Below are 21,726 nucleotides of genomic sequence, written 5' to 3' on the forward strand. Positions count from 1 at the left end.
TTATATTAACAGAAAATCCTGATTGCAACAGCCATACTAAACCAGGGTATAGTCATGGAACTTTTTGTATTGCACGACTGGTCAGTATTTATACAGTATTAGTACAGGTTAGGAGCTCTGTGTTTGGTAGCAGAAGGAGCAGGACTTTTCTATGAGAGAGGACAAGCCAGGAGCCAAGGGTGGCCCCCGTACCTGCAGCGCCCTTACTGAGGCACAACCCCACAGCATCTGACCTGAGTGGGCAAAGGTGGGTGCAGGTAAGAGGGTCCATGGATAGTCCCAGCCAAGGCAAAAAAATGATGAACCAGGGCCAAGAGCCATCCAGGCTAGTTGTGAGCCAAAGGAGACAAGGACAGAGACAGAACTGGAAACAAGGCAACAACACAGGTCCAAAGTCCATCCAGGAGATGAGGCCAACAACAGGAGTGGAGACAAAGCATCTTTCCAAGAGACAAGCTACCTACAGCATAGGTCCAAGGTCCATATGCCATAGCTCAGGCCCAGGCCTGAGCTGGTATGGGGCTCCTGTGCCCGTGGGCAGGGGCGCGGGTCCCAGTGAGGCTGGTCAGGGCCAGTAAGGCCATGACACCCACAGTGCCCTGGCACTCTGACCACAGTTTCAGTGGTTCCAGCTCAGCTGTCGCCTTGGGAACATCATTTTACTTTTTTTTTTTTTGGTGAGTGTTTGAAAGAAAACGCCTGTGAGTGTTTGTGCTGCTTCTTTCTAAGCCTGGTGACTAATGGAGAAGGACAAAGCCTGACTGCAGCCTAAAGCATTAAAGCCATGAAGACTATCAGTAGCCAAGTGAAAACTTTACTAGGTTTGGTTTAATTTTTACAGCTTTCCCAAATCTTCGTACATTCCCCAGTTACATATCCCCTGGTCTAGCCGATTGCCTGATGAATAGCGGAGCCACTGCAGATGGGCTGTTTCTGTGTGACTAGCCAAGGTGGAAGACTGTGCAGCATATGTCCACCCTGGACAGGACCCAGCACCCAGCCACCTCAGCCTTGACAGTGGTAAACAGATTTAATCTTGCACTCCATCTGCGCAAATCTTTTGCAGTTAGGTTTTACTTTAGTACTATTTCAATGAAAAAAAAAAAAAAGGTAGGTTACTAATCCGGAGTGACACACAGATTCTGAATGGGAAGTCTGAATTTTAGTCCTGGGCTCTTACTGCATCACTGATTTTGCCACTTAGTGGTAAAAAGCCCAAGAAATCTTGGCTATTGCGGTGTGATAATCCTTGAATTTAAATGTTTTCTCTAGTCAGCATTTTTGTACTTGAAGTATGTTTTGAAATGTAAATTATGCACTGAAGTCATCAGTATATATCAGGCAAAGACTGAAAAATTGAAATAAAGCCTTTGTATATATATGTATGGACAAGTGTACATATGTATATTGCACATACACAGCTAAACTATTATATGGAGATGGCTGTTGAATTAAATTGCTGTTAGGAAAAAAAAAACCAAGATACCCAACAATTATTCAAAGTTACACAGATGTCAAGAATATTTTACTTGTGACAATGAAGAATCTAACAATTAGGATTAAATATGATTCTAGGGATTCTCTTTTTAATACTCTTGATATTGTAAGTAATATAAATGGTGTGTTGTGTGTGATTTCTACTAATATGCAGCTCCTTCTGTCATCCAGTTTTCTACTGAGACATATTTATAGTAAGTAGAATAAATTAATTACAGAACCTTGTAATACAAGGATGTAATTCCGTCTAGTAAAACCCCCTGAAGTGGAGCCTTGAGCTGTTTGCCATGTAAGGGAAGCAAAGCATAGGTAAGTAGACTTTGCTGCTATGTCAAAGCTTTTCCCTGGGGGTAATGTCCAAAAATAAGAAAGATTGCTTTATTCTTCTACAGCTTGTTTTATTGAGCCATTTCCTGGCTAACACAGAAAGCAGTAGGTTTCCTTCTACCTTTCATCTCCCTCCCTTTCTTTTGTATGTATATGTCTATAAATGAGCAGCACCTTTTCTTCCTGCATAATTTCAAGCAAGCTAAACACCTGCTCTAGTCAGCTAGTTCTTTCTTCTGAGGTTATGCACCACATTCATAATAATTTCAGTCCATTCTGTACTGATGCTTTACTGCAGAAGTCCCATTAGGATCAATATGGTTTTGGATTCTGTATGCTGATTCTGGAATGTACCCAGGACAATCACTAGATTTACCTGGGACTAAACCAGAAATAATCAGGGCCCAGAGAACTGAAAATATAGCTTACCAAAAAGAATGTTCTTCCCCAGCTAGACAACTTAGGGAGAGATTAGTTGAATGGGAGAATGCAGTATTGATCCCCAGGAACTGGCAGGAGACTGGGAGAGTTTTTTAAACTACTTTAAGGTTTTTCTTTTTGGAAAAATCAAGCTGACTGTCATCTTGTAAATGGAACTGTACAGCCCTCCCCCCGCCTTCTTGAAAGGGAAGTTGCTGTAGCTTAAAGAGCTATTTTGCTGTCACTACTTTATCCTCGGGGACTATAGCTTTGTGTTTCCTAGTTACAGAAGGAAGGGGAATAAAGTATCTGTGGAGAACCAATTGCAGGAGCTTCTACTGCTGTTAGCTGGTTACTCTGGTGAGCAGGAAAGGATTTTCAAGACTTTCTTTAGTGCTGCAGACAAAGCAGAGGGAATCTCAAGAACTTTTTGTGAAAATCTATTTCAGTGCTGTTTTCTACTGATAAGTAAGTTTGTACCATAGAACTGCAGTTCTGCAAACTTAAGCAAAATGTAACGATATTTTGAAATTATTGATTATTTGTCCAAGCAGTGTTAGAAACACTAATGATTCTTTTGCAGCCGCTGGTAGGTCATGTACCATGAATGGAATTGGGATGTCAGGTTGTCTTTCAGGAAGACACTGCCATTTCTTTCTGGCTGCTGCCTGGACTGCCATTTCTCTCTAACTCATGTATCTGGCAAGCGGATCTGAAGAGCTGGAGAAAAATTGTGTTGCTAGGCTGGAAATCCCTGAGATGCCAGCCGCAAGGTAATGTGGGAAATAGGATTAATAAGGGCAGGGGAATTAAAGCCTCTTTAGTCCCTGTTGTAAACCCACACTTTTTAGTCCTACCTTACTGGTCTTAAGAGCATCTCATTTTTTTCCTATGAAAGCTGAGTTGTTCATTGTGCTAAATATTAATAATCATAGAAGACATACTTACTTCTAACAAAGAGGATCATTATTGAAATAGAGAAATTTATATTATTCCAGCAGAAACATTACCACTTCTTCCACTATGTGTTGCTCACAGCCTTCTTCAGTATTCTTTCCTGCTTAGATTTTCTTTTCTGTAAATGTAATGAAATGGTGAATGTTGCCACAGCCCAAGCTATCTAATTATTGTGTTTTGAGGAAGACTTTGAGGAAGGACTTCACTTTTGAGGAAGTGAAGACTTTATTGGAATATTTATTTCCACATTCCCAAAACCTTGATTTTATAGGCAAATTACAAAATTTACATTAAATTCAATACAAACCTGTATTCCATAATGTTTAAAATTCTTGTTGTGGCTCCTGGACAATTTTCCTAGAAAGAGTTCTCAGGATTTTTTTTATGACACAAGAAAAAAGCTATAGGGGCTGCAGCTGCACAAAGAAACAGGCCAAATGTACATCATTCCAAAAACGTTCCTGGGCTTAATCTCTAATAGTGCCTGATTAATGGTTTTGTATGCCACGGAGGGGCAATAAAGACTCTAAAACTCTTATTGCTGTAGACATATCTCCAAACTCAGTGTGTGCCACCTAACATGACCACGTTTGCATGTTTAAAACATGGGCAGCTCCATCATACTGCCCAACTCTTTATGCTAATAAAACACCCAAAGCTTTCTGCTATGATATAGTACCAAAAAGATTTATAGTTGTGAATTTTCATACCAAAGTGGATCTCTCTAAAACATCAAAATATGAGTTATGAAAACTTCACTTAGTGAAATATGCACTACAAATATTCTGTATAGCTTTATGCACCACTTTTCTTTGGTTAGTTTATCTAGAAAAAAATAAATTAATCTTTATTGAATAGTTAAGTCACAGTAGCAGTGGCAAAGTATGGACATTTTTATCAAGTCTGTTTTAATATACCTGACATTTCAATTAAAAAGTATTAACTAAAAATATCTCCAGCTGTGACAATAACTAGAAATTAGTTGTAACTGCTTAGAAATCTCATCTTTTCCTCTTCTTCATAATTTCTTATGCCTGGAATCTTGCTATAGTTCTTAAGGATGATAATTTCATGTTGTTGTAAAAGAACATAAAAGTTATTGTACTCAAACCAGAGGAAAATGGAACATATTCATTATATTATTAAATAGAGCTCTAATATCTCAATGCAAAGCTTTAAATGAACCAGTAAGCAAACTATAATGTTGTTATGACTAATTTAAACACTGCTAATTAAATAAACATATAGTTTACTAATTACTTTATTATGAGTAAATATTGTTAAACTGAACCTTTTAATTTAAAACTTCTGTTTTAAATGAAGCTTATTTTTAAGTTCCTTTTCAGATCTTTTCTTTTGTGACTAATTCTCACTGTCCAGTGGGACTGATATATGGACTATATGAGAGATCAGTGCCTCATAATATGTGAGCTTCTTTTCTCTGACAAACAGGCTATGTCTGTTCAGCTTCTGTTGATTCTTGCTCTACTGCTGTGTTCCCAAAAGGCAAGATTTCTGTTTAGCTTCTACGTTCTAAAAACAAAACAACAACAACAACAAAGAAAAATGTGGTCTTAGGTAGGAGATTACTGAAGACAGAAACTGCACTAAACTTATCTGTTACAGTCTTAGTCTGCATAACCTTATAGTCTATTTCAGTGATATTCTGCCTTTTTTCCCCTGGTGACTGAAAAATAGGATGTGCAATGAAGACTCTCCACTGCCCAGAAAGATTTATGATCATAGAATCATAGAATCGTCCAGGTTGGAAGAGACCCTTGGGATCATCGAATCCAACCATCTACCCTACACTACAAAGTTCTCCCCTATATCATATCCCCCAACACCACATCTAAATGTCTCTTAAACACATCCAGGGATGGTGACTCAACCACCTCCCTGGGCAGCCTATTCCAATGCCCGACCACTCTTTCTGTGAAAAATTCTTTCCTAATGTTCAGTCTAAACCTACCCTGTTGGAGCTTGAAGCCATTCCCTCTCGTTCTGTCATTAGTTATCGTGTGCGAAGAGACCAGCACCAACCTCTCTACAATGTCCTTTCAAGTAGTTGTAGAGAGTGATGAGGTCTCCGCTCAGCCTCCTCTTCCTCATACTAAACAGTCCCAGCTCCTTCAACCGCTCTTCATATGATTTGTTTTCCAGGCCCTTCACCAGCTTCGTTGCCCTCCTCTGCACTCGCTCCAGCACCTCGATATCTCTCTTGTATTGAGGTGCCCAAAACTGGACACAATACTCGAGGTGTGGCCTCACCAGTGTTGAGTACAGGGGCACAATCACCTCCCTACTTCTGCTGGTAAATGATGGGTTTTGCAGCAGTAGCTGACCATCTTACATTGTACAGAGCTGGCCTCTAGCATGACCTCAGCAACAATTTTTTAATAAATAACTTGCTTGCATAATTTGAGCTAGCTTCACTCTTATTTTATTCCTTGAGATCAATAATGAACAGATAGAAGGGTGATGTGAATGGGATTCTTTACTAGACCTGTGCTGGGCAGCCACAGTTCTTGCTTCTGAGAGCTACCTACAGAACTGATAGTGGTTTTCTGGAAGCTATTCCATCCACCCAATCATTGTAAACTTTCCTAACTCAGCTGGATCAAGCAATAGCATTTTGCGTTGCTGACTCCACCCTTATTTGCCCCCTGGCATGTCTTCAGACAGCCCAAACATCGTCTAAGTGTATGAAAACCAATTCCACTATCCATCATTATTTCTATTCATAGAATCACACAATGGTTGGAGCTAGAAGGGACCTTAAAGATCATCTAGTTCCAACCCCCCTGCCGTGGGCAGGGACACCTCCCACTAGAGCAGGTTGCTCAAAGCCCCATCCAGCCTGGCCTTGAACACTTCCAGGGATGGGGCATCCACAGCTTCCCTGGGAAACCTGTTCCTGTGCCTTACCACCCTCAGAGTAAAAAAAAATTCTTCCTAAGGTCTAATCTAAATATACACTCTTTCAGTTTAAAACCATTACCCCTTGTCCTATTGCTACATCCCTGATAAAGAGTCCCTCCCCACCTCTTCTGTAAGCCCCTATTAAGTACTCAAAGGCTGCTATAAGGTCTCTCCTGGAGAGCCTTCTCATCTCCAGGCTGAACAGCCCCAACTCTCACAGCCTGTCCTCATAGGAGAGGTGCTCCAGTCCTCTGATCATCTTTGTGGCCCTTCTCTGGACCCACTCCAACAGGTCCATGTGCTTCTGATGCTGGGAGCTCCAGAGCTGGGTGCAGTACTCCAGGTGGGGTCTCACCAGAGTGGAGGAGAGGTGGGAGTAATATGCCATAAATTTGGTCCATGTAGACACTGTAGCCATTCATCGGGGATTTCTGGATATCCAGGCTACTACCCCAGTTGCCTAGTAAATTGCCACTCGAAAGAGCTAGCAGGCTGCTCTGAAAATACATTTGACACTCTTTACTGTGTTGCATGTACCACACAAATTAAGACTCCACTTTCCAAACAGATGCATACACTCAATCCTGGAAAAACTAAAGGGAAGAAGTTTTGCTTTTAAATTAGTATACAAATAAAAATCTTTTACTGCTTTGTCACTTTGAGTTACACAATTACGTAATCCAGAAAATGAATCGGTGTGAACATGTCCCAGATCAATCACATAAAGAGGAAGTGAGATTATCATAAGCAAATGTATTTCCAGGTCACCAAAGAATACATGGGTTTTGTCATTAGAAAGCTTTTCTAGCAGTATATTATATTAACTTGAAGATAAATGACAAGGCAAATGTTCATTAGGCTTGTAATAACATGTAAGCACTTTGCTTGGGTCTTTAGTCTCGAACTTCGTAATCTTACAGCGACAGTGAAAGCAATTATTCTTCTATTTTTCTCTGAGTTATCAAGTTGCTGAGCAGCCTGTTCTCTAATTCACATTATTTAGAATAACTTCCCGACATTGACCCTTCTAGGCAGCTGCACATTTTCAAATTCTCCATATTACCAGTACTACAATCACGTTAGCCAAAATGGCTTTTACTATTTATTCATGAAGTAAGAACTAGCTTGATACGTTACATTGGCAGTGTATAAGGTCTTTCATTAATCGCCAGACTAATATGCATAATACTCTGAACATTTTTTTAAATTAATACATAGAATTAGAATATATACATTTATAGAGAATACATATTTGTATATATGAACATATATATAAAATCCTTCATAAGCACCCTGTTTAATTTTTTGAACTTTTAGGTGGTAATAGTTGCCAATGTTATGGTAACCTTTACTGCTCAGCTACTTTTCCACAAAATGTACTGTATTTTCCTGTTTATCCCAAATATTGCAAATACTTAACTACAGTAGGTGATCATTCACAGTAGTCAAGGTAAAAAGCAAGTTTTCAAATGCACCACTCTAAAAATATTTATCAGTTTAATAGTACTGAAAAAAAAGTTTTCTGTGTATAGTAGGGTGTTTGGGGTTCTTTTTCTGCTGTACTAACTGGTATCAGAATTATTCAAGATATTTTTGTTAAACATGGAAAAGATACTGTAAACTATATTATCCAAACAGGCTATTCATGATTCAGAAGTATTTTCTCCTGGTTAGCAGTATGATGCATGCTCGCTTGTATTAACTTGCCCAGAGGAGTTGTGGATGCTCCATCCCTGGAGGTGTTCAAGGCCAGGTTGGATGGGGCTTTGAGCAACCTGGTCTAGTGGGAGGTGTCCCTGCCCATGGTAGGGGGGTTGGAACTTGATGATCTTTAAGGTCCACTCCAACCCAAACCATTCTATGATTTTATGATTCTAGTACAATTTTCTCTGCTTTTGCTGTTCCTGTTATTTCTGTAAGATTCATCAGCATTTTAGTTTCAGCAAAAGAGAACTGTTTACTATACACTACTCTTACAATAAGACCTAGTAACAGTTATTTGGACTTCAGTTTCTCATCTCAAATGAATTTTCCAAATGAAAGAGAAAAGCTGTTTTAAATGAAATTTTATTATAAACTTAAAAAGCAATCACATCAAAAAGATTATTAACTGATTGAAAAACTCTAAAAGGTAAAAAATACCTAGCACTAATATAAGCATAGTATTTTAAGAAGATAATGCTAAGTACTCTGTTATTACTATGATTTTCAGTGAAAGGAAGAAGTCTAATTTTCTTATGCAGTATACATATTTCTGTACAAATCTGCCACACCTTAAATGGGATAAATAACATCCTTCAGGCTCAAGGAGTCAACAGCCAGCATTAGCTGGTATCATCAGTTTTCTGTTATTCCTCCTGCTCTAAAGCCACCGTTGTAGGGGGATTTTGAAGTAGGCAGTGGATATAGATAATTGAACAGGACAATTTTGGAGGATAAATCATGTGTTGTTACAGGTTGAACTAAGAATTCTGTCATTGGAAATCATAGAGTTTAAGCATGTTGTAGTAATTACAGAGGAGTGCTGAGGGGACATCCTGTAATATAAACCTCCAATATAGCATTACACATATGCTCTGGGCCATGAATTCACTAACATGAATATTTTATTCACGAATTATGATGGTAATTTGGGGAATTTGTAAGAGCTGGTTTCCCCCGATGGGATATGACTTGTCAGTTTTCTATAATTCTGGGTCTTGCACCTATTTCTGTGTCCAGGCTGTAGAAACTAGTTTCTTTTTATTAATTTAGTCTTACAATTTAAAATGCATTCAATTTTTAGGAGATTACTCTAAGTTTAAAATTATATATCTATCTCATCACACCTGCCCCCAAACTGGAAAGAAAGTACTTAGAAGTGCAGTAGAGCAGACACCACACTTGTGACCTGCCAGGCAGATGCATCATGTTGGAATACACCTTGTGTTCAGCAGCAAAACCTAGGAGACAGAAGGTGCTGCTGGGTTTCATGATATTGACTTAGAATGTGTCTACAAGTATTTTAATCTGGGTCAGGATCTCCTGCTTGATGTGCTCCGTCTCATGCTGAAAAGTGCACAAACTGGTTCAGTTCAGACGAAACCAAGCTGGAAGAGACTCTCTCTGGGAACCTGTCTAATGCACTCCATCAGTTAATCGGCACTTGGTTTGTGGGACACGGGTGCAGCTGGGCAAGCTAGGGAGGCTAACAACCCTTGCCATAACATGGAATGCTGGAGAGTACTGGACTGCAGGCAGGTCCCACTGTGCCTGGAGGTAGGGAGCAGAACCAGGCTGGATGCAGGGACCAAGGCATGCCGTGGGCATACTTAAGGAGTAGCCCAGGTCAGGGCCTGAGCTTAAATATGACTCTCAAAACCTGGGCAGAAACCCCAGATTAGGTTTCTCACCATGTAGTTGAGCTCACCAAAGCTTGATAACAGGTCATGTTGCTGTGCCATCTTAGAGCTGACCTTAAGCAAGTCAGACCCCCCTGGCATGGGGAAAGGAGTCTGGAGAGCCTGGAGGGGGGCCCACAGCACCCTGACAGTTAGAAGTGAATGTGATTTTTCACCCATATTTCATTTTATCAGACAAAGGGCTGCGAAGATGATTAGAGGACTAGAACATCTCTCTTTTGAGGAAAGGCTGAGGGACTTGGGTCTTTTTAGTGTGGAGAAGAGAAGACTGAGGGGGGATCTGATCAATGCTTATAAATACTTAAAGGGTGGGTGTCAAGGCGATGGAGCCAGTCTTTTTTCAGTGGTGCCCATTGACAGGACAAGAGGAAATGGGCACAAACTTGAATGTAAGAAGTTCCATTTAAACACAAGGAGGAACTTCTTTACTTTGAGGGTGGCAGAGCACTGGAACAAGCTGCCCAGAGAGGTGGTGGAGTCTCCGTCTCCGGAGACGTTCAAAACCCACCTGGATGCCATCCTGTGCAACCTGCTCTAGCTGGACCTGCTTTGGCAGGGGGGTTGGACTAGATGATCTCCAGAGGTCCCTTCCAACCCCATATCATTCTGTGATTCTGTGAATGCTATTGTAGGATGTGTAATAATAACATGCTTGGACCATCCTGGCTAGAAGTGCAGTGTACACTGTCACCCATCATGAGCATGAAATTTGGGCATACTCTTTATGTGCAGGCAGAAATGCTAGTTTGGACTGCTGTAAAATTGAGCCACTGTTCTCTTCATATAAAATGTTTGATTTGGAGGTTTCTTATCATGGCAATTTTTGATAGTTTCACGTTGGCAAGCTATGAAATTTGTAGTTTTATTACCAATTGCACTAATAATTTATTTCATACAAGGGAGTTGCAATATGCTATTCTCTCACCTAGGTCACAATTAATCAAGTACTTCTTTATTTTCTCTCAGGAAAAGTAGTTACCTGCTTTTAATCCAGGTGTCTAGGCAAAGTTCTCTAAAATACATCATTTCATCTCTGTTCTGATGAAGGAAAACTTTTTAGGAAAAAAAAAAGGTGGCATTTTGAAGTTCAAATTCATATGCATAGTAAATAATCTTGTTTAGTGTGGAAGAAGAATATATTTTTTATAAACTATATGGAGTATTTCTTTTTACACTATTGATATATGGCATCTATAGAACCCAGTGGAGTTTTTGTAGAATTAATTGTAAATGAGTATTAAGTTTATTGGTCTTTTATGCGTCACAAAGTTAAGTTTGTATGTCTGAAAACCGGAAATGACTGATATTATCTTGCTTTTTCATAGCCACTTTAATTGTCATTGTTTTTGGTACAGTGATTGACACTGAATGGTATGATATCAGTAACTGTATGATCGGAAATTGAGTTTCAGACTACTGAGGCAAGAACTATCAATACAATTCAAGATATAGAAATGTTTATAACATGATTGTAGTTTAAAATGTTTTTAATTTATACATAATGCTGCAGAACCTACTTTCTGGGAAGAGAAGAGAAATGATATTTTTGTAATGATGGATGGCATTTTTATGGTTATTTTAGTTGCAGTTTATTTTTTATTTGTCATAATTTGCTATTTTGTGGGTGAAAGGCAGGGTGCAGGGGTGTTAATAGAATATGGTACAGCTGAGTCTTGTCCCAGAATGGACCTGCAGCAAAACCTGGGAGCAAGATCCAAATGTAGCAGTGTCTAAAATGAGACCTTCACTTGTACTCCAAATGCAGGGTGGATATGTAAATTAGATGTAAATTAAGCACTCAATAGACATGAATTCTGTGAAATCAAATGAAAACATCACAACTTCTGAAAATGGGTTAGCTGTTTCTTTAAGCAATTTAATTGTAGAAGTTGCTTGACAAAAACAAGTTTTCTTGTTTTATCGTTGTAAGAATGGCCTTAAGTATTAAAATTAATGCTCTCACATACTAATACATAATTATTTATACTACTTTGATGTTTTGTGTATTTTTACAAGGTGCTAATTGTGCTGAATCAAGTTGACAAGATTGCATAATTTGTAGGTTAATATTAGCATAATCCAACAGTACATTGTTTAGCAACAGTATAGAAATGAAGTTTACTGAATGTTTTTCCAATATGATGAATAAGAGATTATGTCTCTAACAATAATAATTTCTATGACATAAATAATGAATTTTAAGATAGTTTATAACTAATAGTGTTCTTTTTCATATGGGCCAACTGGCTGTGAAGATTTGCTAAAGTGAAATGTATGATTGACACAGGTTTCACAGTTTATCAAGGAATGTTATCAAAATATCAAGGAATTGACTAAAGCACAGATGCAAAATTAAGATTTGGTGTACAGCAACAAACTAGTACCTTTTGCACCCCATCTTATGTTTGTGACTTTCCTGCATTCAAAGGTTTTTCCTTCCACCTTTGCATGGCTTCTTAAAAATGGCAGCCTTGGGACATGGAAAATCAAGTTCAATCCCATTGTATAGAGTTCCACTGACAGCATATCCAAATTGACATCTGTCAGTCTTTGTGCAATATCATGTACAACACTACCAAGGGATATTAAATTTTGCTTATAGCAAGTCAAGTCCAAAGGTTTAGTAGAGTGATAATCTTTGGAGGAAGGAAAGCACCAATATTTTAACGGCCTAATGTAAATTGTGCTACATATTACCTCAGTAGTTGTCTTTTGTTGCTTTTTTGCTTTCTTGCTTTCCAGAGGTAAAATAAACCCCTTATGTGCTAATGAGAAAAAAGGAAATCGCTCTCTCAAGCCATTGTTTAACACATTCCCTGGTAGAGTGTTAGTGCATATAGAAAAAAAATAGGCTGGTGTACCGGTTGATTTTCACTTGTCAACTTTAACATATTCAAGTTAGAGGAATAAGGCTACTATACTAAGTGTCAGAGCTCATGGATGATGCTTATGCCCTTTGCAATGTGTACAAGTCATACATTCTAGTTCATACGGAATCCGACACCTGGCTTCAGGGTGCCTACTTGTATCTTCTACCGTGCTCGGTAGAAGCAGGAGAGGAGGACAAATCAAAAAAAACAGAAGAGGACACATCAAAGAGGAAATACTGCCTACATATAAGACAGTCACCTACTATCCACACCATTTTCACTTAGGCCCATCAAAGGGAAAGGGATTAAGTAGGTGAAGACACAGATGAATGGATACCCTGGGTTTTTTTAGCTAAATGACTTGTCTCTGACAGCAAACAAGGGTGGATCCCTAGGTAAGGGTATATGAATTGCAAGGGCTGTAACGACACTTCCCTAACCTTCAAATAGTGTGCTTGGGGATGCCTGAGGCAGCCATCATCTTTCAGAATTTTCATGGTCCTCAGAGCATTGTTCTTTTATGAATGCACTTACGGATTTTTACCACCCATGTTCTGCTGTGCCAAGATTTCAGCAACTTAGCTGCTCAATATTTGTAGTTAATTAGCCTTCTCCTTTTGTGGGTTTTGAACATGCCACCTGGTAACAGGATTGCAAATAGTAAAACAAAGAAAAGCCTCTTTGTTTTTACTTTTTAAAAAGCTATTTAAAGTAGTCCTATGTGTAAAAGGATGTGATACACAGATTTAGCAGGAGAAGCTGTCACTTAGGTATAGCCAGGAGGAGTGTCCCATAACAAACAGTATGAGTACAAGGCTGCTCCGTGATCACAGAATCACAGAATGATATGGGGTTGGAAGGGACCTCTGGAGATCATCTAGTCCAACCCCCCTGCCAAAGCAGGTCCAGCTAGAGCAGGTTGCACAGGATGGCATCCAGGTGGGTTTTGAACGTCTCCGGAGACGGAGACTCCACCACCTCTCTGGGCAGCTTGTTCCAGTGCTCTGCCACCCTCAAAGTAAAGAAGTTCCTCCTTGTGTTTAAATGGAACTTCTTACATTCAAGTTTGTGCCCATTTCCTCTTGTCCTGTCAATGGGCACCACTGAAAAAAGACTGGCTCCATCGCCTTGACACCCACCCTTTAAGTATTTATAAGCATTGATCAGATCCCCCCCTCAGTCTTCTCTTCTCCACACTAAAAAGACCCAAGTCCCTCAGCCTTTCCTCAAAAGAGAGATGTTCTAGTCCTCTAATCATCTTCGTAGCCCTCTGCTGTACTCTCTCCAGCAGTTCCCTGTCCTTCTTGAACTGGGGAGCCCAGAACTGGACACAGTACTCCAGATGGGGCCTCACCAGGGCAGAGTAGAGGGGGAGGATAACCTCCCTCAGCCTGCTGGCTACACTCTTCCTGATGCACCCCAGGATGCCATTGGCCTTCTTGGCCACAAGGGCACATTGCTGGCTCATGGTCATCCTGTTGTCCAACAGGACTCCCAGGTCTTTTTCCTCAGAGCTGCTCTCCAGCTGGTCAGCCCCCAACCTGTACTGGTGCATGGGGTTATTCCTCCCCAGACGCAGCACCCTATACTTGCCTTTATTGAAGTTCATCAGATTCCTCTCTGCCCAACTCTCCAGCCTGTCCAGGTCTTGCTGTATGGCAGCACAGCCTTCCGGTGTGTCAGCCACCCCTCCTAGTTTTGTGTCATCAGCAAACTTGCTGAGGATACACTCGGTCCCCTCATCCAGGTCATTGATGAATATATTGAAGAGGACTGGACCAAGTACTGACCCCTGGGGAACACCACTTGTTACGGACCTCCAACTAGATTCCGTGCCACTAATCACAAGCCTCTGAGCACTGTCTTTCATCCAGTTTTCAATCCACCTCACTGTCCACTCATCTAACCCATGCTTCCTAAGCTTACCTATGAGTATGCTGTGGGAGACCATGTCGAATGGACCTGTACCTGCCACTGCAGCAACAACTGCATTTTCTCTTATCTTTGTAACAGTATTTAAGTACAGTTAATGGCTGAAAGAGCATTGAATTTCAGTGGATTTGCCTATCCATAAATTTCCTCTGTTTTTTTTTACTGATGCTTAATATTGGTTTATACTTATTATACTGAGTAACAATATTTTTTAAGACATGACCAATAAGCACTAGTATTTAAACTTGTAAGTTTTGAATACGCGTATCTTCTCACTGCAACTTTTCTTCTCTTTGCAACTCTTACTAGCCAAAGCAAAGGGAGGAATAATGGAAAGTGATGGGAAACTCAATTTGCAAGTGCTGGAATGCCAATTCAGTGATACTAATATCAACCCCTACTGAATTTTTACATTTAAGCTGCTGATGAACTTCCTCAGGCTGAGAAGAGTGATTTAATTTTGTAAGAAACAGGAGGAAAGCTGTTTTAATGTAGTATCCAAAATAAGAAAGCATAGTGGACCAAAAGAAATGGATTTTAACTTTTCTTTTCTAGGTGATTTTTTTTAAATGTAAAATAAGATTCTTTTCCTTGTAATTCAGAGTAAGGTAGTGAAAAAAAATGTGGTATTGTGCCTTTCAGTTATGGTTTGACTCATTTTGAAAAATAAAGTATGATAAGCCTGATAAATGATCACAATCATTTTAATAAATGTTAGGTGAATACAGTTTTTAACCAGATCAATAGTCTGTTTGCTTACAATATTGCTAAGAAATGCAAGACATAATAGCTCTTGAATTACTCTTGTGTTCATCTGCAGCTAAGCAGAGCAGTCATAAGCATTAACTAAGAATCTAAATGTATTTCTTTGAACATGATTTAAACATCTATAAGATTTCAACTGTGACTGTGTCAGGTTTTTTAACAGCAATGCAAAGTAGACCACATTCAAGCCAGTGATTTAAAAACTGTGATGTCTCCTGTTGCATTGCTTGATAAAGAGACAAAAATGCAAAGGACACAATTGATAGGGCAAAGGTGGAAACAGATACCTAGCCATCTCAAAAAGGTTGGACTATACATAGGAAAGAGAACATAGAAGAAAGTCACAGTGGTGTAAGATGTTACAGCAGTGTAGGAGATGTTTGATTACCAAAACACTTTTTTTGTAAAATGTGTTTTCAAATTATACTTTTCCCTCATGTATTCAACAAAAATATTTTGATATTTTGAGTGCATGAGCTGTGCTTATTCTTGAAAGATGTTTTGTAGTACTCATTTTGATGCCTCAACAGCGACGTTCCACAAACTGCTACTGTGTAGAAATTACTATAGATCTCTGTATCTATTTTTCATTCTTACATAGACACAGATCTTTTGCACTGATTATTTTGTATTTGGTCTTTTCTAACAATTTATTAGGAACCTAGTCAATACTAAGTTCCAAAATAAAATCTGTGAGAATGCTATTTAATTAACAGCTTCACAGTATAGTAAAAACTTACTACAGCTTGAATTTATAGGGAGCAAAGAGACTTATGTCAGGTTCTGTGGGAAGCTGTCAGCCCATAAAGGCTTAGAAGAGTCCTTCCATAAACTCCTTTTTGATCTTTAAGTCTTTTTTTTTTTTTTCTTAAATATTTTTTAGTTTTAACTAGTAAGATTCTGAATATTATGATGTATTATTCAGGCTGCATCTTTCTCCATCTTTATCTGTCATCACTATTAATGGCATGACTGATATTTGGTCAATCAGTGCTGAGCTCTGACACTTTCTTTGCTGTGGCTTTATCAGACATGCAGCCATATTAAAATCGATATAGTAAAGATTACCTGATCTATTCTGATAGTTTGTCTGTGTCCATTTCCAATGAAATTTACTGAACATGTTGTCATTTATTAGAGTGGTTTGGAATGCATGTTTGGACTGCATAGGACTAAGCAGTAACTATTCTCTTAAATCGAATAAAGCTTCTGGTGTTTAGCAGCTATTAACCTCAGGGACCATGAATCAAGTTCTCCTTGAGGAACAAAAAGAGTTGATTCACAGATAGTTAGAGAACTATTATTTTATGCATAATTTAGACTGAAAAGTTTCTCCATTCTTTTAAAATGTGTTTTAAAAAGTTTTAATTAAATAATTATTATTTTACCTTCAGCGTCTTCTGACCAAAGTAGTAGAACAGTACAAGGAATACTTTTAGCTCAACTACTTTGTGTGATCAAATGATTTTTTTAAAAAAATCATTTCCATTAAAAAAAATCATTTTCATAGATTGCTAATTTTGGGCTTTTTCTATGCTTTATATTCTCCCTATCTTATAGTTAAAGTAACAAAATAAGTACAAAGTCTCTGTTTCACTGCTTGTTGGTCAAACTCTATTTTGTGTATTAATCATCAAGAGTGATTACCATATGCAGTATGTTAGAGGTAAGAAAACTGCATCTTTGTATGCGTGTGTTCAGCAAAATAAATCTTTGTCTACCAGAAAAGGAGGACTAGGGAAAAGCATATATCCTTCTGCAGATTGTTATGAATGGATACAGTGCTATTCATAGAATCATAGAATGGTTAGAGTTGGAAGGGACCTTAAAGATCATTGAGTTCCAACCCCCCTGCCATGGGCAGGGACACCTCCACTAGAGCAGGTTGCTCAAAGCCCCATCCAGCCTGACCTTAAACACTTCCAGGGATGGGGCATCCACAACTTCCCTGGGCAACCTGTTCCAGTGCCTCAGCACCCTCACAGTAAAGAATTTCTTCCTAATATCTAGTCTAAATCTCCCCTCTTCCAACTTAAAACCATTACCCCTTGTCCTGTCACTACATTTCCTGACAAAGAGTCCCTCTCCGGCTCTCCTGTAGGCTCCCTTCAGATATTGGAAGGCTGCTATGAGGTCTCCCCGGAGCCTTCTCTTCTCCAGGCTGAACCACCCCAGCTCTCTCAGCCTGTCTTCATAGGGGAGGTGCTCCACCCCTCTGATCATCTTTGTGGCCCTCCGCTGGACCCGTTCCAACAGGTCCATGTCCTTCCAGTGTTGAGGACTCCAAAGCTGGACACAGTATTCCAGGTGGGGTCTCATGAGCGCAGAGTAGAGGGGAAGAATCACCTCCCGTGACCTGCTGGCCACACTTCTCTTGATGCAGCCCAGAATCCGGTTGGCTTTCTGGGCTGCCAGTGCACACTGCCGGCTCATGTTGAGCTTCTCATCCAGTATTCATACTGGATGGATTTAAAAGTTTTTAAAATGTGAAAACCAAGGTGAGGAATATATAACCAATAGAAGAGAAGAAAAACTTATATTTTCTTCTAAAAAATAAAAAATCATCAGTGCAATGGAAGAGATGGTCTGTATTCCCTGATAGTAACGTGACTTTATTTGGTGAATTAAACTCTTTAACATTCAAACAATTGAATGGTTTGTCCATACAGAACCAGATTACTTCCTAGAAAAATAATTTAGCATCTTTGTTTTCATCCTTTAAGTACACCCTAAAACCTATTATAATCCCGTAAAAGAGGATTATTAAACTAAACAACAGTATCATGTTTAATGATGATCTGCTAACAAAACATTCTAGCTAATATTCTGATTAGTGATCACATTTCAACACCAATCCAAAACACAGGATAACTGAATTTGTTAAGACATAGGCAATCTGCAAAAGAAAAAAACAAATTTGGTCTTCATTTAAATTCCTTAGTGCTTGGTGGTGGTGAAGTCAAACAGATCTTCAACCAGAAGATCAGTCAGTCACTCTGGACAAAACCAGATTAGATCTTCCCAGTGCCAGAAGTACTTAAAAGGTCTTTTATGTAGTGGGCTGTAGACTTGCAGACATAGTAGTAATACTTTTCATCCTTGCTTATTGTACAAAACCCTACTTCTTAATATTTTAATTTTGTTTCAATCGTCCTTGTATTTCAGGCATTTTTTTTTTTTTTTTGTAAACTATCGTTATCAAATACTCAAAGTGAAACGTATATAGAAAAAATGGTTTAATAAAATGTCCCTTTACACAATACAAGTAGAAATTCCTTTGAAGAGAGTTGTGATTTCTTTGCAATAATAATAAATGGACATTTGTATCCATTGGAGAAGCAGCAAAATGAGTTTCTCTCAGTAAAACTGGAGCAGAAATGTAGTATACGCCTGGGATCTTTTGGGGTAGTCTCTCATCACAGCAATTTCCTTTAAAAAAATAGTCTGTTGCATCTGTATTACATATAATATTGCAACTCATATTTCTACCAAAAAAAAAAAAAAAATCCTTTAATAATAATAGGATCATGGGACTAAAATTAGGAAGCAAGGGTTGAAGAATCTGTCTATGGATTTTTCATCCTTTGTCTTATGATAGGTCAGATGTGTTATAGATCTTTTAAACTATTTTCCCTTTGAAAAGGGGTCTAAAAATCATTGTATGGTCACAGCCAGTATGTTAGCCAGCAGTGACTGTTTGCAGTGTTGGTAGCTACAGCAAATTACTAAAGTGCATTAGCCTTTTATCAGCACTTCGTAGTTTTCTTCATGCTAGAATCTAAGTACCTTGATGGAAGGGTGTACCCAGTTACACTGGGGCCTGTGGATTTTGTACCTATGATGTGAGTTAGTGTGGGTTAATAAAGCTGTAAACTGAAAACATGTTTTGACCGTGGAATTCATTTGAAACATTGAACAGGATTAAAAAATTGATGACACTGATTTGTGACACATATGCTTAATGATAATTTCACTGTTCAGAAGTACTACTATGTTTCCATTTGATATAACTGTTAGAAATGCTAATATATGATGCCATCAGCATCATACCAAATTTAACCTGGGACATCCAACATTATTCTTTTTCGGTTTTGTTTTTTTTTTTTCTGTAGTAAATAAATAAAATATCAATAGATAGTTATTTCATCTCCTTTTATACTTGCAGACGGTTTGACAAATCTTTGGAAAAGTGGAGGCTTTTTCATTGTGACATGAAGAGCTTTAATAATTGGCTAACTGAAACTGAAGAGAAGCTGTCGAGAGCACAGATAGAGGCTGGGGACGTGGGTCATGCGAAAACCAACCAATTTCTCCAGGTATGATTTGATTAACCCATTTCTTGTTTTTCTGCAGTGGTTAGAAGTTTGCAGGTCTGGGTACTCTGTACAGTTCTGCAGTTCATTTAAGGAGGTCTTCTAGTGTTGAGTGGCCAGTGGCAATTTTTGTTAGATATTTCTGTTGTCCTTGATAACTAAGAATTTTCACTAGTTTATTTTAAAATACATTTTTAAAGAAGTAAAATATAGGATAATATGTTATATTGTGGTACTTACATAGTTACGTTTTTGTTTAGTCTTATTTAAAGTGCTCATTAATTTCCGTTTGATACTTATGACTAGCAGAAGTACCAGGCTTAATTTTAAAATCTTGTGAAAGAAATGTGATCAGACATTGAGCTCTACAAGAGATATCCCATGAACTATGTCTTGCAAGTATTGCTTATTTTGCCTGTTTCATATTTTAATCAAAGAACCTTGAGGATGCTTTTTGTGAAATGCAGTGTGACAGAATAGCCACTTAGTTCCTATGTGTCCAGTTCCAATTTGTATGCTTTTCATCTTGCAAGCTCTTTGAGTATCATAAGGAAAATAATAACCCTAGTTCTTGGTAGTTTATTTCATTTCCCTCTTGTATGATTGAAATGGTAATGGGTATGAAGAATTAATTCTAAACTGATGTTTTGCAAGTTGATAGGTTCAGCTGAATAACACGGCTTGACTAAATTCTGGATTCATGTTATAAATTACTAACTGTGCATAAGAAAAAAATTCTGTTAAACTAATCAGCATTTGTACAATTGAATTGCTGGATTGAATTACTGGATTTCAGATTGAAAGAAGTTAGGCCTATCTACCATTAAAGATACAGTTTTGTTTTGAATGCAACACTAATCTACTTCTTGGCCTACAATTAAAAAAATAAATCATGTGTTTTGAATTTTAATATGCAGAGTCAACTTTTTAAGATTTAGGCTGCTATTTCTTGACTGTAAAACTGCTGAACTGTAAAGGAAACCAAATAAGTATATATAAAAAAACCAAAACTGTTAAGTAATACATTAAGCTGAAGTAGTTAAAATAGCGGGTAAATATTTTTCTGCAAATGACTATCAACACTTCGAACACTGAAGTAGTCTAAGATCTGGCTGACAAAATAGAATGTCATCAAGGAATTGAAGATGCTCTTTATTGTGTATGTAAAAGGTAGCAGAGCTCATGTGTATTTCCACTGAAATTTGGTGTCCCTTTCTCTGTCCCAGTTTTAAACACTTCTCTGAAAATCATGTAAAGTACTAAAGTAAGGCATGAGTATCTATATGACAAATAGTAATATAGTGTCACAAAGTCTTACCATTTCTTCTTTGCTTTACCTCTGCTCACCACCCTTCTCAGCACTACTCTGGTATCCTTGAGCAGCTTTAAATGAGCACTTAGAAAACAAACCAAACCAAACCAAACAAACAAACAAACAAAACCTCTAGATGTGTCTAAAAACTGTTTGTCACACTTTTTCTAACCTTTTTCTAAACCAATATTTTCTCTCTGAGAAGAGGTTGATTTTTGACAGTGCCTAGACCAAGGCAAGCTGTATCATAGATGTTATAAATGCATTGGATGTGTAGCACATTTCACAGTCCCAACAGATTAGAAACATTATTTTCTTGTCATCATTGAGAAAGAAGTTCATACTGAATTGAACATCAGACTGAAAGACTCTGAGATAATGCCTTGTTATGCAGAAGCTTAGATTTCAGTATAGAACAAGACTGCTTTAGATTTACATTTCCCTTTGACCTAGCCTCCTTCTCATCTGTTATCCATTTTTTATTTTCTTATGCAATATATGAGAACATTTTGAGCATATGCTTGCAGAATGGGTTTATACCAAGATTTTCTTTTTGCAGTCCATCAAGCTTTTTCTTTCTTCTTTTTTTCCCTTGTGTTGGAAATCCCTGGAATTTATGATTTTGTTTCTCAAACATTTCACTTAGCTCAGTACAAGAGGCAAAACTACCTTTCTGATGAAAACTCACAGTGTAAAAATAAACCAACCTCAAGAACACAGACCCAAAGTTAGTTAACATTTATTTGTGAAAAAGTGTTTAGTCTGAAGCTACATTGTTCCCATTCTCTTCACTGGATCTTTCTTTACTTTGCTGTTTCTTGTTTGAAAAGTATCAGGCTTCTGTGTGGCTGACAGAAGAGATCGTTAGAATTTCCATTAGGTAAACAGTTAAAGCAGCTGAGGGTTTTGATTTAGTAGATTAGCAACTTGTTTTATTAATGAGATCATGCTGCTTAGTGAACCATATTCAAAATTAACAGGATTTGTTTGAAAATGCTTTCAGAAGCAAG

The 21,726-nt window shown here is 38.2% G+C and overlaps 1 protein-coding gene across 2 annotated transcripts in view; it reads left to right on the plus strand.

The window, feature by feature from the left end:
• Positions 1-21,726, plus strand: part of DMD (dystrophin) — a 1,192,402-nt gene that overhangs the window by 575,295 nt on the left and 595,381 nt on the right. For both annotated transcript variants that reach the window (XM_074159135.1, XM_074159144.1), the window contains exon 44: positions 19,257-19,407. In XM_074159135.1, coding sequence (XP_074015236.1) covers positions 19,257-19,407 — 151 coding nt within the window. The remainder of the gene's footprint in view (positions 1-19,256; positions 19,408-21,726) is intronic.

Source organism: Numenius arquata, chromosome 1 (assembly GCF_964106895.1).
Source record: "Numenius arquata chromosome 1, bNumArq3.hap1.1, whole genome shotgun sequence".
In the NCBI taxonomy this organism is placed as follows: Eukaryota; Metazoa; Chordata; class Aves; order Charadriiformes; family Scolopacidae; genus Numenius; species Numenius arquata.